General features: G+C 62.6%; 2 protein-coding genes across 4 annotated transcripts; both read left to right on the top strand.

Annotated features, from left to right (window-relative positions):
- Positions 1-183: 183 nt before the first annotated feature.
- Positions 184-8,044, top strand: NACA (nascent polypeptide associated complex subunit alpha). 2 transcript variants are annotated; one of them, XM_051641469.1, is made up of 8 exons: positions 184-283; positions 755-826; positions 6,380-6,465; positions 6,550-6,627; positions 6,971-7,117; positions 7,284-7,412; positions 7,711-7,833; positions 7,919-8,044. In XM_051641469.1, the coding sequence occupies exons 2-8, from the start codon at positions 757-759 to the stop codon at positions 7,931-7,933; spliced, it is 648 nt and encodes a 215-aa protein (XP_051497429.1). In that variant the 5' UTR covers positions 184-283; positions 755-756; the 3' UTR covers positions 7,934-8,044. The 2 variants fall into 2 exon arrangements, with proteins under 2 accessions (XP_051497429.1, XP_051497428.1); XM_051641468.1 differs by lacking the exons at positions 6,380-6,465; positions 6,550-6,627; positions 6,971-7,117; ... (1 more) ...; positions 7,711-7,833; positions 7,919-8,044 and adding exons at positions 2,542-2,586; positions 3,104-5,159.
- A 661-nt stretch (positions 8,045-8,705) lies between these two features.
- On the top strand, positions 8,706-15,098 carry PTGES3 (prostaglandin E synthase 3). 2 transcript variants are annotated; one of them, XM_051641480.1, is made up of 8 exons: positions 8,706-8,939; positions 13,167-13,286; positions 13,441-13,510; positions 13,759-13,857; positions 14,059-14,148; positions 14,349-14,411; positions 14,696-14,720; positions 14,807-15,098. In XM_051641480.1, coding segments are annotated over exons 1-8 (489 nt in total). In that variant the 5' UTR covers positions 8,706-8,937; the 3' UTR covers positions 14,827-15,098. The 2 variants fall into 2 exon arrangements, with proteins under 2 accessions (XP_051497440.1, XP_051497439.1); XM_051641479.1 differs by lacking the exon at positions 8,706-8,939 and adding an exon at positions 8,946-9,035.
- Positions 15,099-15,786: the final 688 nt, after the last annotated feature.

The raw sequence follows: 15,786 nt of genomic DNA, 5'->3' as shown, positions 1-15,786 counted from the left end.
TCGCCGAGGCGGGAGGGGTCGGGGGCTGATCCGCCCGTATCTCTGCCCAGGGAGGCCCTGGAGGCTCCCGGAGGGTTCCCGCACCCTCCCACAGCAGGGCCAGGCCCCACGTTCCCGGCATCTCCGCCCCGCGCGCGGGGGCCCGGACCGGCCGGGGCCCGGAACGGCGGGAGCGCGGCCGCCGGCGCTGACCCCTGCCCCGGAAGTGCTCGTCTTCTCGGAAGTTGTACCCGCAGCCGCTCGGTCTTTTTCCCCCGCCATCTTGGGCCCTGCTCCCCGCACAGTGAGTCCCGCCGCCGCCATCCGCCGCCATCCGCCGCCGCCGGGGCGCGGGGCCGCTGCCGGGGCTGCCCGCCGCTCGCGGGCCGGGAGGGAGGGCGGGGGGCGCGGCCGAGGCCGCCGCTGTGGCCGCGGTCGGGCCGGACAGGGCGCCGGGGACGGCCCCGCCACCGGGAAGGGGCTGCCCGCTGAGGGAGCGGGGGGAGGCAGCTGAGGCCCCGGTGCGGCCACCGGCGGGGGGGGCAGCTCCGTAGCCGGGCGGGAGCCTCGGGAGGAGCGGGGCCGCCTGGCCCGGGGTGTCCGGTACCAACCGGGCGGCTCAGCCGCCTTCGCGGACTCGTCGGTACCGGCGGGGGCGTCCGGTGTCAGGGGGCAGCGGACGCACAGGTGGCTTCGGACGAGTGAGCGGGGGCCGCCGTCGGGGCTGTGCGGAGCCCTGGCGAGCCCCGGCCTGGTGGGTTCTGCTTTTCTTCAGAAATGCCCGGCGAAGCGACAGAAACCGTCCCCGCCACCGAGCAGGAGCTGCCGCAGCCGCAGGCTGAGACAGGTGAGGCCGGGGGGTTCGGAGCTGGCGGGGGAAGTGCCCGTCCCCGCGGTCTCGGGGCTGTTGAAGGGGAAAAGAGGAGAAAAGAGGAGAGCGTTGCCGCCCCGGGGTTGGGCGGGCCGGAGGTCCCTCGCACCGGGGACCCGGTAGCGGCGTGAAGGCCTGATCCCACCGCCGTACCCCGGGGGGCGGCTGGGGGGTCTGGTCTGAGTCCCGTCTCTTCGTGCCACAGAAATCTGTGTTGGTTCTGCGGTTTCCCACCCAAAACCGCACCGGTTGTCCCTGCAGGAACCGGGATTGAGGTTCCATGGGGTGTGACCCCCCCTTGTCCCGAACTGTCGGGAGAGCTGGACCTCGGCCCCGCTTTCCGCCTTGCTTGTCGGTTCCCGTTACGGATTTGAGTTTTGGAGCAGCAGGAGGGAAAGGGCTGAGCCGGGTCGGGGCCCGGCAGTGCCGTGACCGGGACAGGCAGGGACACGTGCAGGCTTTAATGATCCCTTGCAAACGGTAACGATCTCCCTGTGCTTGGAGCTCTCGGGTCTGGGAAGATGACCCATGACTCCAGCTCGGAACGGCGTGTGGGGCCCGGGGCCGTTTCTGCTCCGGCTTCAGCCTCGTGGTGTCCGGGGCTGGCACCGGGACTCGGGGCGGCTCAGACAGGCCTGGGTAGGCTCGTAGGGAGGGGTCTGGGACCCCTGTGTGGCTGGGATTCCTGTGCTGGAGCACGGGACAGTTTTTCCCTGGGTCTCGGGTGGCAACTCGTGCCTCTCATGCCCCCCGAGCTGCGCGAGGGCCGCGTGTGCTGGGCAGCAAAGGCTGCTGCAGGAGCTGCTCCCCTGGCCCCAGCGAGTACGGGGGGTCCCAGGGGACTGACACGGGCAGCTGTGGAGGCTGGAGCAGCTGTGGGGGCTCGGAAGCCCTCCGGGGTGGGGGGTTGCAGGTGGAGGCTGTTGTGTTTGTCCCCTCACTGCAGAGCCACCTGTTGGGGGAGCCGGGGGTGCTGGTTCCCCTTATTCCTTGGAACTTGGCTTGTCAGTGGAGGGACTGGGAATGTGGTTATAGCAGGAACTGACTCACTTGGGCTGGTGAGGTGTTGGTGGAGGTCCCAGGGCAGGGGGGATGAGCTGTTCCCTGGCTGCTGGCAGGGTTGTTGCTTCTTTTGGAGGCACCAGTAAGTTTATCGGAGCAGGAATTGTTTTGGCACGAGACACCAACATTTGGTGCTTGTTGGGCAGCCACCCAGCTCCAGGTTGATGCTGGTGTCCCACCACCCATATTTTGGGGCAGATCGGGGAAAATGGGGTATTGGCAGCATCCTGTGGGCTCCTGTCACTGGGGACTGGGTGGGCCTGGATCTCACTCCCTTGATGTGTCAGGGGCCTGGTGAACCGGCCTGACCTGGTGGTGATTCCTCCTTGGAGCTGCCTGGCCCTCGCCGGTCCTCCCTGTGGACGTGCTGGGACATGCTGGGATGTGCTGGGATGTGTTGCCTCTGGGATCAGCTGGAGTTCCAAGGGCAGGCGCGTGGCTGGGCCAGTTCTGCTCTCCTGACCGGCCGCAGTGCCAGTTGCACTGGTCAGGCCAGTGTTGCCTTCCCTGCCCAGCTTCCCTGAGAGTGCTGAGGTTGGGAATTGCATTGGGAACAGCCAGGTTCTGTGCTGACAGACCTGGAGGTCGGCAGGACTTGTCTTAACAAACTGTTGTTCTTGCTTGTCCAGCCTCAGCTGCCCTTGGAGCTGTCCCTGCTCCTGCCCCAGCGCCAGGTACTCGGACCCTCGGTTAACCCCGTGTGCCGTGTTAACCAGCGTTTGCCGTTCCATTAACCCTAACAGCTTGCACGGGAGAGCACAGGTCACGGCACAGGAGCCACCGTTTGGGGTCCCATCATGTCCCCATGCCACGTCCCTGTCCCTGAGGGCACCTGGAGGGAGGGTGGGTCTGGAGGGAGGGGGCTGCCCTCAGCAGCTGCGCCAGGAATGGCTGCACGTGGGGGTGGACTTGTCCTTCCAGGCAGCGACGCCTGCCCAGGCCCCGTGGCTGCTGCTTCCTGGCATTCCAGTGCTGGCCCCGCCAGGGTTTGGCTGCGGCTACTCTGAGCTGGGGGGACACACACACTGCTGATCCCGGAGCAGCCGCCTGCCCCACTGTAAAACTGGAGCCAGTTTCTAGAGGCAGATGAAGGTCCCGGTCTACACCGGGAACTGGGAGGGCTGAGGTGGCTGGTGCCCCCCACCCTCTATGCTCCCTCTCTGATCCCTTCACTCTGTTTCTTTCCTTTAGCTGTTCTTCCTGCTGCTCCTTCCCCACCTCTGGCTCCATCTCCAGGCCCAGCTGGCCAGGCTCTCCCAGCAGAGCCCCCCAGCACTGCCTCGGCCCTTCCTGCCCCCCCGGGCCCCCTGTCCCCCCCTGTGGTCCCAGCTGCGGCCATCCCTGTGTTCTCTGTCCACCCCCAGCTCCCTGCCCCAGCTCTGCAGGTACCAGTTGCCACTTTGCCTCCTCCAGCGCCACAGTCCCCAGTTGGTTTGGCAGCCCCAGGATCTCCAGGGCCTGGCCCTGTTGGCCCCATGTCTCCAGGGCTCCTGGCCACAGGGCCAGTGGCCCCCCTTTCCCCCACCTTGAGCCTTGGTTCTCCCCCTACACCTCTCCCCTCTCTGGTGACAGCTCCTCCAGCCCCACTGCCTGCCCCTGGGGCAGCCCCTGCTGCTCCCTGCAGCCCTGGGGCAGCCACAGCTGCTCTTCCACCCACCTCTTTCCTTCTCCCAGCGGCAGCCCCTGCTCTCCCGCCCGCTACCGCTGCCCCTTCCAAGACTGCAGGTTGTCCCCCAAGCCCAGGCTCTCCCCCTCTTCCCATCACAGCCCCTCTCTGCCCTGTCCTGGCATCACCAGTGCCGGTGTCTCCTGGCAGCCCTGCCTCCGCCCCACTGGCTTCTGCCTCTCCCCAAGCCCTGTCCCTCCTGGCCCCTCCAGTGCCAACTGGGATGTCTCCTGGGAGTCCTGCTGCTGTTCCACAGGACCTGGCCTCTGCTGCTCCCATCTCCCAGCTCCTTCCAGCTGCTACTGTTGCCAAGACCTGTCCCATGGGCCCTGCCCCGGTGGCCCCTGTGGCTGTAGGTGGCCCAGTCCCTCCCTCTGTGGCCAGGACCCCTCCCGGGAGCCCAGACCCTCAGGCAGTGCCTGGCACTGTGGCAGCTTCTGTCACTCCTGCCCCATCCAAACCCTCTCTGGGAGCTGCCCAGGTGCCACCCACAGCAGCAGCTCCCAGTGTGGCACCAGCAGTAGCCAGAGCAGCCCCAGTGAGTCCCAGCTCCCCGCTGGCAGCTCTGGCACCTGCTGCCCCCTTGGCCCCTGCCAGCTCCCTGCCTGTCACACCCATGGTGGCAGCTCCGGTTGCTCCTCCTGTGGCCAAATCCCCTCCCACGGGCCCCATTATTGCCCCATCTTCTCCTGTCACATCAGCAGCTCCAGCTGCTCCAGCAGCCAAATCACCTCCTGTGAGCCCCTCTGCCCGTGCTGCACCAGCCGTGGCAGCTCTGGTGGCTCCGGCTACCCCTCCTGTGGCCAAACCACCTCCCGTGGGCCCTGTCACTGCCCCCTCAGCCCCTGTCACACCAGCCGTGGCAGCTCCAGCTGCTCCTGCCACAGCTAAAGCAGCTCCTGTGAGCCCAGTCGCTGCCCCAGCTGCCCCTGTCGTACCAGCCGTGACAGCTCCAGTGGCTTCAGCCACCTCTCCTGTGGCCAAACCACCTCCTGTGAGCCCTGGCTCTGGCTCCTCAGCCCCTGTCACACCAGCGGTGGCAGCTCCACCAGCTCCAGCTGCTCCTGCAGCCAAACTGGCTCCCACGACTCCGGTCACTGCCCCGTCTGCTCCCACTCCTGCTGCACCAGCTCTGGCTGCCCCCCCAGCCGCCGAAGCCGCTCCCAAGAGCCGCGGTGCTGCCCCCCCAAGCCCCGCCCCCCCCCGGTGCAGCCGTCCCCCCTGCAGCCAAAAAGCCAGCGAAGGGCAACCCGGTCGCTGCTGCATCGGTGGCTCCGCTGGCTCTGGCTGCCCCCGCTGCGACGAGGCCACCTCCCAAGAGCCCTCCTGCAGCTCCACCAGCTCCCGCGGCTCCTGCAGCTGCAGCTGCTCCCCCAGCAGCCAAAGCAGCTCCCAGAAGCCCCCCTGCAGCTCCAGCACCCAGTGCACAGGCTCCTGTCCCAGCCCCAGGGGTTCCCAGTGGCCCCCCAAAGCCACCGGCTGATCGAGCTGCCCCTGCTCCCCCAAAGCCAGAAGCCCCAGGGGGTGCCCCCCCACCCCCTGCCTCTGCTGCTCCCAGTGCTCCCCCTTCCAAGAAGCAGCCACCACCCAGCAAGGCTGCCAAGCTGGCCCCCCGCCCCCCTTCCAAGCCCCCCTCAAAGGCCCCAGTGCCTGCCAACGCTGCCGTGGAGGACGACGAGCTGCCACCTCTGATCCCCCCTGAGCTGCCCACTGCCGAGCCGCCGGCGCAGCCCATCCTGGTGGACCTCTCTCCCCGAGCAGCCGTGGCCCCCTCCGAGGCCCCTGCTCCGGCTAAGCCGCGTGTCCTGAGGAATGACAAGGGTATTTGCTGCCTCGGTTTGCCGTGTGCATGGAGTGTCACTGGCTGCCCACCAGATACTAACCCACGGAGGGGCCCTGGCTGCCTGCACGCCGCCCGGCGGGTCAGGCTGTGCCGGGTGGCGCCGCAGTGGGCCCAGGCCTGAGCTGTGCCAGAGCCCATCCTGCCCAAGCAGCCGGGGAGATGCCCCGTGGGCACAGATGGGGCAGGTCGGGGCTCGGCATGGCCCGGTGCCAGCACCCCGGTGTCACTAACGCGTGTTCTTGGGCACGGAGCACAGTGTGGCTTGTGGCGCGGGGTGGCAGCTGGGCTGGGCTGGCTTTGCACGGCGGGAGGTGTCCCCGTCCGCTGCCAGTGCTGGGGACAACACAGCCATGTCCCCACGGCCTAGTGGCAGCCCGCGGAGCTTTGCCAAGGGCTCCGTGTGTGGCCGAGGGCAAGAGGCCCCTTCCAGGGCCAGAAATGGGACTGAATCCAGGTAGTTGCTGCATGGGAGGGCGTTGGGTCACTCTCTGGGCTCCTGGTCTGGAGACACCTGGCTCTGCTTCCTTCACTCCAGTGGTGGGACACGGCTGTGCTGTGGTTCACGAGCTGGTCATGGCACTCTAGGAGCTGGCAGCCCCCCCAGCTCCAGCAGCCCCAGGCCCTGGTAGAGGCCAGAGTGTCTGAGGACACCGTTCCCTCGGGGGGGTTTCACAGCAATCGCTAATCATTACCTCCCCAGGAGGCCTCGGTGAACTGAGTCTGGGTTTTGTGTCATGTTCAGGGGCAGCAGGGGGAGCGCTGGGCTGCTCCCGAGTGCTCGGAAGAGGCTCCTGTGCCACTCGATGCTGGTGGTGACAGGGGTGGCAGAGTTAGAAGCTGCTGGACTGGAGCCACATCGGTCCCCGCAGCCGAGACAGCACCAACGCAGCGTGGGTCTGTCACCTGCCATGTCCCATGGGCTCCCTGAGCTGGGACACTGACCTGTGTGTTTCTGTAGGGTCCGGAACAGAGTCTGACAGCGATGAATCCGTACCAGAGCTTGAAGAGCAGGACTCCACACAGGCCGCGACACAGCAGGCACAGGTAGGGCAGAGCAGGATCCCTGCTGGTGCTGTCTGCTGGTGCCTCAGGATTCTCACGGCTCCCTCTTGCTTCCTCTCTTTGCAGCTTGCAGCAGCAGCTGAAATAGATGAAGAACCTGTCAGCAAAGCAAAACAGAGCCGGAGCGAAAAGAAAGCGCGGAAGGTGAGGTGGGATGGTGGCAGCCCTGGGGGCGTCACCCTGTGAGCCCCGCTCAGGGCGGCAGTGGGAGCTGAGGGAGGTGTGAGCGCCTTTATGCCCCTTCATCAGCAAAATCCCTCTGGAGGGACTTGGGGTCCTGCTGTGGATCTTGGCCGCCCTGGCAACAGGGAGTTCCCTCCCAGCTCCATGTCAGGCTAAAGCCCAGGAGCAGCTCTTGGAGCAGCAAAAGGCACATTTCCATGTGCATGAGCAGGGTTGTGGAGCCCGGTCTCTGGGGAGCAGCTGAGTGGATGCAGCTTTACACAGACTCGGTGACTCTCCCTCATCTTCTGCTCCTGTTTTTCAGGCAATGTCCAAACTGGGCCTTCGCCAGGTGACAGGAGTGACCAGAGTCACCATCCGGAAATCCAAGAACATCCTCTTTGTCATCACAAAGCCAGACGTGTACAAGAGCCCTGCATCAGACACCTACATCGTCTTTGGGGAGGCGAAGGTGGGTGGGGAGCATGTCTGGCAGCCGCTTGGCTGCGGCTTCTCTGTGCCCCCCATGTGCCCCCTGCCATGGGCTGGCTTCCTGGTGGGGTGTGGGGCAGAGCTGCCAGACCTGCCAACATCCCACTCTGCCCAGGGCCCTCACTCACGCCTCTTCCCTCCTCCAGATCGAAGACCTGTCCCAGCAGGCCCAGCTGGCAGCTGCCGAGAAGTTCAAAGTGCAAGGAGAGGCGGTGTCAAACATCCAGGAAAACACACAGACCCCCACCGTGCAGGAGGAGAGCGAGGAAGAGGAGGTACAGCTGGCCCAGCCCTGCAGGGCTGTGCACTTCCCTGCGGGTCCATGGTTTTCTGTCCCTCATCCACGTCTTTGCTGTGATGGTAAAGGGAGAGCATGGGGCCCTTCCCCTGAGGGATCTGGTCCTGGACCCTGGCAGGGGACTGTCCCCAGGGCTGGACGGTGCCTGGACTTGCTTCCCTGCTTGTCTGGCTGTTCTGAGGCTGCCCCAATCCAGACAATCCATTTTTCTTCTGCTGGGCATGGAGCAAACCATGTGGGGCTCAGGGGTGAATCCCAGGCTCTGTCTCTTTCAGGTTGACGAAACTGGCGTCGAGGTCAAAGACATCGAGCTGGTGATGTCCCAGGCGAACGTGTCGCGAGCCAAGGCCGTGCGTGCCCTGAAGAACAACAGCAACGACATCGTAAACGCCATAATGGTGAGCGATGGGGGCGGGCAGGGGGCGATGGGGGCGGGCAGGGGGCTGGGCTGCCGGGCTCCTCACACCTCTCCTCTCTCCACAGGAGTTGACGATGTAGCCAGAGGGAGGAGCTCTTTTTGGTGTTTGAGAGAAGAGTAAAATCCAACTAAATTTAAGATTTGTACTATTTCTATCAATTAATAAAAGTTGTGGCTTATTGTTGGTGAAACGCTGCTGCGTGTGAGCTCTGCCACCCTCCCCTTTCTGGCAGCCGAGACCCCAGGGTGGAGCCTTCCTCCCGGGAAGATCCCAGCCCCGATACCCTGTCCTGTCCTGTCCCGGCGGAACAGCACCTGTCCGTTCCCTCCTTTCCTTCCTGTCCCAGGGGCCTTGGCCCCGAGCCCTGTCAGCGTCTCCGAAGTGGCAGCAGAGCCTGAGGGGGAACAATGGGTAATGCCGCCGGCAGCCCCTGTGCAGGGCCGGGCAGAGCTTGAGTCTCATGCAGTGGCGTTGGACAGTTTTAATTAAGAAACCGGAGAGTCCGGAGCTGCGGTGGGATTCCAGAGCGGCTTCCAGCCCCCAGGGGTGGAATTCAGGGGCCGCTCCGGGGCGGGCCGCGCTGTGCCCCGTTCCGTGCTCCGTTCCCCCGCACTGTCTTCTGCCAGCGGGGGCGGGGCCCAGCTGGGAGCAGCTGCGGGGATGGAGCCGGGGCGAGGACGAGCCCCGGTCCGGGCCCGCCGGGGCGTGAGGAGCGTCCCCCGCGTGGTGCGGCCGCCCGGGGGGCCCTGGCCCCGTCGCCATGGCAACGGGCGGCCCCGCCGCAACGCGCCTGCGCGGCGAGAAGCTGCTAGAAGGGAGGAGGGAGCGGGCGCGCGCGGGGTGGGGGCGGGGCCGCGCACGCGCAGCGGCGGCGGCGCGCGGCGGGTATTTTGCTGCGTCACCAGCGCTGGGCGCCGCCGCTGCCGCGCGCGGGGCATTGTGGGACGAGGCCGCCCCGAGCTGCCGCCGCCGCCGCCGGAGCCACGGCCCTGCCCAGCGCCGCCGCCGCCCAGAGCCGCCCCCGCCCCTCCCGCAGCCGGGCCCCGTCTCCAGCAGCGCCAGCCGGAGCCGCCGCCGTTCGCCATGTGAGGCCCGGGAATGGGGAGCGGCCGGGGCGCGCGGCGCGGCCTGGCCAGGCCCGGGCCACGGGCGGACGCGTCTCCGCGGCGGCGGGAGGCAGGGTGAGGGGAGGTGGAGCGCGGCGCGGGCTCCCGCCGGCGCCTGGCCGCGTGGTGACCTTGGCTGGGCCGGGGTAGCTCAGCTCGCTCGGCTGTTCGCCCCGGCGGGGCCTGTCCCGGTGCTTCGGGGGCTCCAGCCCGCCCGTTCTGCCCCGGTTTGTCGCGATCAGGGCGCGCATCTCCGGGGCGTGCGAAATGAATGGGGCTGGGGCGGGGCGGCCATTCCGGGGACCTTCCTGGGACGGGCTGGCGGGGCTGCCCGACACGGGGGTATTGAGCGTTGCTGGGGGGCTTTGAACGGCAGAAAACTGCAGAAAATTCCCGGTAAGTAACAAATCCAACCGCCTGTAGGAGTGAACAGGCTTCTCCATGAAGCGTGTGGAGGATCCTCTGGGAAGTCCAGCCGTGTTCCCATCCTGCGGGGAGCGGCTGTGGGAGGGGGAGAGGGGCCGAGCGCTCGGAGCAGGAACCGGCGCCCCGGAGCGTAGCGGCGGGGCTCGCGCCGCGCTGGGGAGCCCTAATTAGCTGGTTTCACTTTTAATTCTTTTGAGGCTGCTTCGGTGACCCAAAACCGGCGTGTGCTGCTCGTACCCAGCAATGCAGAGAGGAGCCGAACCTCACAGCGGGGGGGGTGGGGGCGGCGGGGATTGAGAGCAAATTCTGGGTCTGGGGGCAAACGCCGGGGGCAGCGGCCCCCCCGGTCCGGGTTTCCACGTGTGCGGCGCAGGCGGCTGTAGGTGACAGCTCCTGGCTCAGGTTTTCCTCATGCGAGTTTGGTCTGCCGCGGGAGCTGAGGAAACCTGGCTGGTTTTGATGATTTTCAAGGTCTTTTCCAATCAATACGATTCAATGGAAGCGTTAGGGCTCGGTGAACAGCCGGTGGGACCGGCTGCGTTTCCTCCCCCACCCCGTGGCATTTGGAAACCCCGGGCTGGGGGGTGGCTGCCTCGGAACAACCAAAAATGGGGGATGACATAAAGTCAGAGTTCTTCACTTGATATCTGTAGGATACATCATCTTGAAACTACTGCTCTGCTTCATCCCACTTAGAGCTATCTGCAGTCTGAAACTAGCTTAATTAAAAAAAAATAGAACGGCCTTTTGGGGGCTTATAGTTGAAAGTAAAACTAATTCTATAGACCAAATTCCTTCCTGCCATCTGGGGGCAAAAGTCTTGCTTGGCAGATGACTTCTGCAGCGTCCTCAGTCCATAGGAACTGTCAGGATGCTGTGGAGGAAGGGAAGCCCAGCTCCCGGGGAAGCAGGACGGGTTTGGAGGCCCAAGGTGCAGCCCTGGGTCAGAAGCTGCGGCTGAGCCTGGGACTGGGAACACGCTCTGGGACGGTGGCTCCAGAGCTGGGGGACTGGCCGGGCTGTGCAGGGGCTCTGGGGGAAACTGAACCTGCACCTTGGGAAGCTGCTGCCCTGAAGCTTCTAGAAGCTGTTGTAGATGCGGCTGCCCTGGCTGTGGTGACTGGAGGAGCAGTGAGATCTGGACACGGAGTGACTGAGTCTGCTTCCGGGGACACATGCGTGGCAGCAGGTGTGGATCTGATGGGAGAAATCCTGCCGAGGGGCACACGGGTGACCTGTCCCTGGGTGCTCTGTTGTGGCTTATGGCTGGGCAGGACACAGCACCTGGGAGTTAACTTCTCTGTCTCAAAGAAAAACAAATCCTGCTGGGACACGGGGAGGGTGCAGAGCTGAAGCAGCAGCTCAGGCTGTTTCCACTGGCCAAAGGCCCTGGGGTTAGTTTGGGTGAGGAAGAGCAACAAGTGTCTGTGCTCAGGAGCTCTGGCAGCGCTTCCCAGAGCCTGGGAGAGAACAGAAAACGCTGTGTGGGTGTTGGGAACCGTCTCCCGAGCGCCGGGAGCACGTGCGTGCTCCGCCATTGGCTTTGCCAGAGCGGTTGTCTCCAAGGAATCTCCATGTGGGCAGGAACACAAATGAGCTGCCACTTCCCTGTCACCCCTGGCTTGGGCACCAGTGTGTCCTGACATACTGGTTTGAACAGTAAGTCCTGACGGAAGCGGTTCAGGGACGGCCGAGGGAAGGTTCCTGTCCCCATCTGGGAGGAGGAGAGATTTGAACAACAGATAAACAGAACCAGAGGCAGCTCCAGAGCAGCTTTAATTACAGTGGCTGAGTTTGGGGTTGTAAGTTCTGAATATGTGGGGAGACAACATGTGGTTAGTGCCAGAAAGAGGTTCTGTTCTCGTAGATTTTTCCTTCCATTCATCTCTGTGCTTGGACACATGAGTGTCCTTCAGCTCCAGGACGCTCCATGAGGTTTGTTTGTGCTGTTGGTGCCTCATAACCCCAGATCTTGGCAGAGATACCGAGGTCACAGCCAAACCGAAGCTACAGGGCTGAGGAATTTGTGCAGCTCCCTGGGGAGGCTAGAGACACTGCCATGGACATTGGGAATGTTTGTGGAGCATTGGTATTGCTGAGCAGGAGCCCCTGCACCCCTGAGCAGGCGCGCTGTGGTCGCTGGAGCCTTGGAGGGATGTTCCCAGTCCCACATGGTGGGAACTCATCCTTGCAGTGGCTGCTGCACCATGCCCAGACACAGAGGGAGCAGAGCCGATCATTCTCATCCTCTTTTTTCCTCTGGGAGTCTTTTATTCCCTGTTAGAAGAGGAAACCTGTGTCAAATTAGGAATTAAAAATACCATTGCAAGGAAATTGTTCCTGTGCTGTGGTACATTATCTGATTGAGGAGATGCCGTGGCATGTCCTAAAAATGCTGCTGAAGAGAAAGTGAGAGGGATTCTCCCAAAGGGACAGGACTGCACTGGAAACTGAAGGTTGTGTTTGGGAATCACTTGGGGTTTCCCCTCTCAGTTAAATGCTCCATTATGGGCCCTGATCTGGGGCTCCCACAGCCATTTAGAGAACATGGAGGCAGGAGGCCCAGCCCTGGCACCACTTGTCCTGCAGGGACAGGGACAGGAGGGAGCTGGGGTCCGGGACAGGAGGGAGCTGGGGAGTTCCCTGATGCCATTCCATGACAAGGATTGAATCAGTTGATGGAAGTGAGTTCTGGTCACCATAGTGACAGCTCTGAGAAGGTAATGACTCTTCTGTCATGCTGAGCTGCTCCGAGGGCAGCTCAGAGGGCAAACATCCACTCCAGGGGTGCAGTGGGAGCCACTGTCACCTGCGGAGAGGGACATCGGTGTTTGTTGTGTCCTCATGTGCTTCAGCTCTCTGCAGGCAGTGGTGACAATGTCCTGCAGCACCTCACCCAGTCAGTCTGGGGCTGAAACCCCGGCATTGATCTGGCAGCTCGGGAAGCACCAGGAGACCACGGGGGCTCCTGTGCTTTGGCAGCAGCTGCTGGCACTGGGCAGCTCTTGCCTTCCTCCTGGAATGCAGACGTGCCGCAGGCTGGGCCGGAGCTGCCAGGAGAGCTGGAGGTGCTGGGCAGCCGGGCCGAGCCGCTCCCACCAGCCTTGGCAGCTGAGCTCACCACAGAACTGCCCATGTCTGAGGGCTGGTCAAGCTCCTTGGTGTCTCCTGGTGCCCTGTGGGGCTGTGGTTCCTGGTGGTGGTTGGGAAGGCAGAGGAGTGGGAGCCTGGATGGGAGGAGGTTGCCTCCAGCGCTCCCGCCTTGGCTGGCAGCAGGTCCTGCTGCCAACGGAGCTCCCTGATGCTCTGTTTTTTGGTACCATCAGTGTGCAAGAAAGTGGCTGAGGAGTGGTCATGGTCATGCTTGATGTCACCTCTCCAGGGGACACAGCTGGGGTGTAGCCATGGTCTGTAGCAGCTCATCTTGGGAAGTTGGTCATGACTGTTGTGCTGTCAGGCTCATCTCAGTCTCTCAAGTCTTGGTGGCTTCTTGAGGAGCACCAGCTTTTGGGGGTGTCACACAGCGAATGTGTTGTGTCCCTTTATTCTTCACATCCTTTTTCAGCCTTGAACACCTTTTACAGATAGTTAAAAAGCTGGTCATGTAGCTTTTGAGGACAGGAGGAAATCTTTTAGTTGAACTTTTCTAAATGCAATTAAAAAAAAAAAATCAAGTAGAAGTGTAAGAAAAGCCCTTGTGGTCGTTGCAGTGGGAGGTGAGCTGAGTTTTCAGGCTGGGGGGAGGTTCCCAGCCTGGTGTGATGGTAGCTGTCCCCGCAGGCAGCCCAGCCCCGCCTCCGCCAAGTGGTACGACCGCAGGGACTACGTCTTCGTCGAGTTCTGCGTTGAGGACAGTAAAGATGTTCATGTAAATTTTGAAAAATCCAAACTGTCGTTCAGGTGAGTCCCGTGGGGCTGGGGGAGGTGGGGGTATCCCCCAGGGCTACCCTGAGGGGCGTCAGGGGATGTTTTTCTTAAAAGCAGCAAGTTATGTTAATGATGTATGTGCTCTTAAGACCTTTCCTGCTAAACATAAACACTTTTCTCTCCACAGTTGTCTTGGAGGAAGTGATAACTTTAAACATTTAAACGAAATCGACCTTTTTAATAATATTGATCCAAATGTGAGTATCCTCTCTGCTCTCCTTGCTGTGTTCTTGGTGCTGTGTCCTGAAATCCACCGCCAGTTCCTTGGGCTGCTCCGAGTCTCTTGGGCAGGTTGTTCCTTGGCCCCTCGTGGCCATGGAAGTGGCTCTGGGCCCTGTTTGTCAGGACAAAGAACCACTTGGTGCTTGGGACCAAATAGTCTCTTGGCAGCAGCTGCTGGTGGGGCTCGTGGTGGTTACTCTGACGGGTGTTTGCTCTTTTCCAGGAGTCAAAGCATAAAAGAACAGACAGATCCATCCTCTGCTGTTTACGAAAAGGCGAATCGGGGCAGGCGTGGCCACGGTTAACAAAAGAGCGGGCGAAGGTGGGTCTGGGCAGGGCTGCCTGGTGCCTCCCTGGATTCTCACCTGGTTCAGTGTTTGGGTCATATTTAGATTACATAGCAATTAATGGGTCACTTACCAGGCTTTTGAGCAGAAGGGCAGTTCTTGTTAGCCTTCTTTGCTGAGCAGTAACAGCTCGTTACTTTGCTTGTCTTTAAATACCTCCTCGTGTCCATGTGCAGCTCAACTGGCTCAGCGTGGACTTCAACAACTGGAAAGACTGGGAGGACGATTCAGATGAGGACATGTCCAACTTTGATCGCTTTTCCGAGGTGCGAGAAGTGGTTTGGGTTCCCCTGGGCTGAGGGCAGGTGGGGACCAGCAGCTGCAGGGGGGGGTTCCCTCCCCTCCTCCGGGCGCTCCCCTGGCTCTGCCGGTTGGTTGGGTTTAGGTTTTAAGCTATTTTTAGGCTTTTATGGTGCCCAACTCATTGGCTTCACTCTCTGACGTGTTTCTTGTGTCTCTGGAGCAGATGATGAACAACATGGGTGGTGACGACGATGTAGACTTGCCAGAAGTAGACGGGGCAGATGATGTAAGTGCTCGGTTTGTCACAGAGACGCACGGGGCTCAGCGCCGAGGTCAGACTCGTGTTCCCTCAAGAGGCTGAACTGCCCCAAGCTGTGACACCCGATGTCCCCTGGCAGGGGCACTGGTGCCACCCACCCCTGTGGGTGGGGACACAGGTCACAAGGGGGCTGTGGCACCTGGAGCTCCCTCCCCAGTGCTGCTGCTGGGCTTTGGGAGCAGCTTTTGATTGGGGAGGGCGGGGGGGCTGCTGCACAGGCTGCTCCAGCTTGTGTTTCTTTTCCTTTCCAGGACTCACCAGACAGTGATGATGAAAGTAAGTGAATGTTCTTGTCCCTTCCTCACCCTGGACAGGGCTGGGGGCTCCAACCCACCGGGTAACACTCTGCTCTTTCTCTCTAGAAATGCCAGATCTGGAGTAAGGAAAATGTCTTCAGGGTTTGGGGAAAGAACTTGTTCATCACCACATTTCATAATCGCGATAAGAATTCCTGAGTTGATAGAGCCCTCCAGGGAGATCCCGCCTCCCTTTCCCCATTTTCAGTCCGTGTCCAATGGGCGGTGTGTGCCGGGCGGGGTGGGTGCAGCCCCCAGAGGCAATAACGTTCTGCATGAACCATTTTCCAGACTTCCAACCCCCCCGGTGAGGTGTAGGCCCCCAATAGCTCACTCGCAATAAAGCTCCCGGCCCCTCCTTGCCTCGTGGCCGATGATGTCATTGCAGCCGGACCCTGACGTCACACCCAGCGGCAAACAAGCGTTTTCCCCTCGGCGGCCTCGAATTGTACGTTTGTACCTGGAACAAACCAGCTGCCCCGAGGCCGTTGTCCTGGCGGCACCGCTGGGGTGGCTGCAGGGCTGCCCCGGGGGGGTCTCGGCCGCGGGGCCCGTCCCTGCCCCGGAGCTTCACGCCTCCCGTCTGGCTGCGAGCGCTCTCCGTTGTTGCTTGTCAGTCTACGTTTCGACCAAACCGTGTTTGCACGGGGGGGAGGTGGGGGGGAAGCGGGGGCTTCGAACCGGGCTGAAAAACCTCAATTTCTGTTCAGAGCAGCGGGGATTTTTTTAATGTCTGCATCTTTCTAATAAACTGTTGAAGACTCCCTGGCTCTCCTTCCCCCTGGCTTTGCCGCCGGGGGTCCGCACTGCCTGGTGGCACCAGGAGGAGGGTGGGACGGTCCCCGGGGATGGCGGCCCCGGCACAGCGGGGGGGGGGGGGGGTCCCGGTCACGGCGCCCGCCCCAAGGACAAGCGCGGGACACGTGGGCAGCGGCCTCCGGCGCCTTCTGCCCTGGCTCCGCCCCTCCGCACAGCGCGTCCTATCAAGTCGCCGCGTTTCTTCATGGATTGATCTGTTGTCCAATCGCGAGGAGGCGGCGGGTTGG

The sequence above is a fragment of the Apus apus genome, chromosome 28 (genome assembly GCF_020740795.1).
Source record: "Apus apus isolate bApuApu2 chromosome 28, bApuApu2.pri.cur, whole genome shotgun sequence".
NCBI classification, from domain to species: Eukaryota; Metazoa; Chordata; class Aves; order Apodiformes; family Apodidae; genus Apus; species Apus apus.
This window is presented reverse-complemented; position numbering and strand designations above follow the sequence as displayed.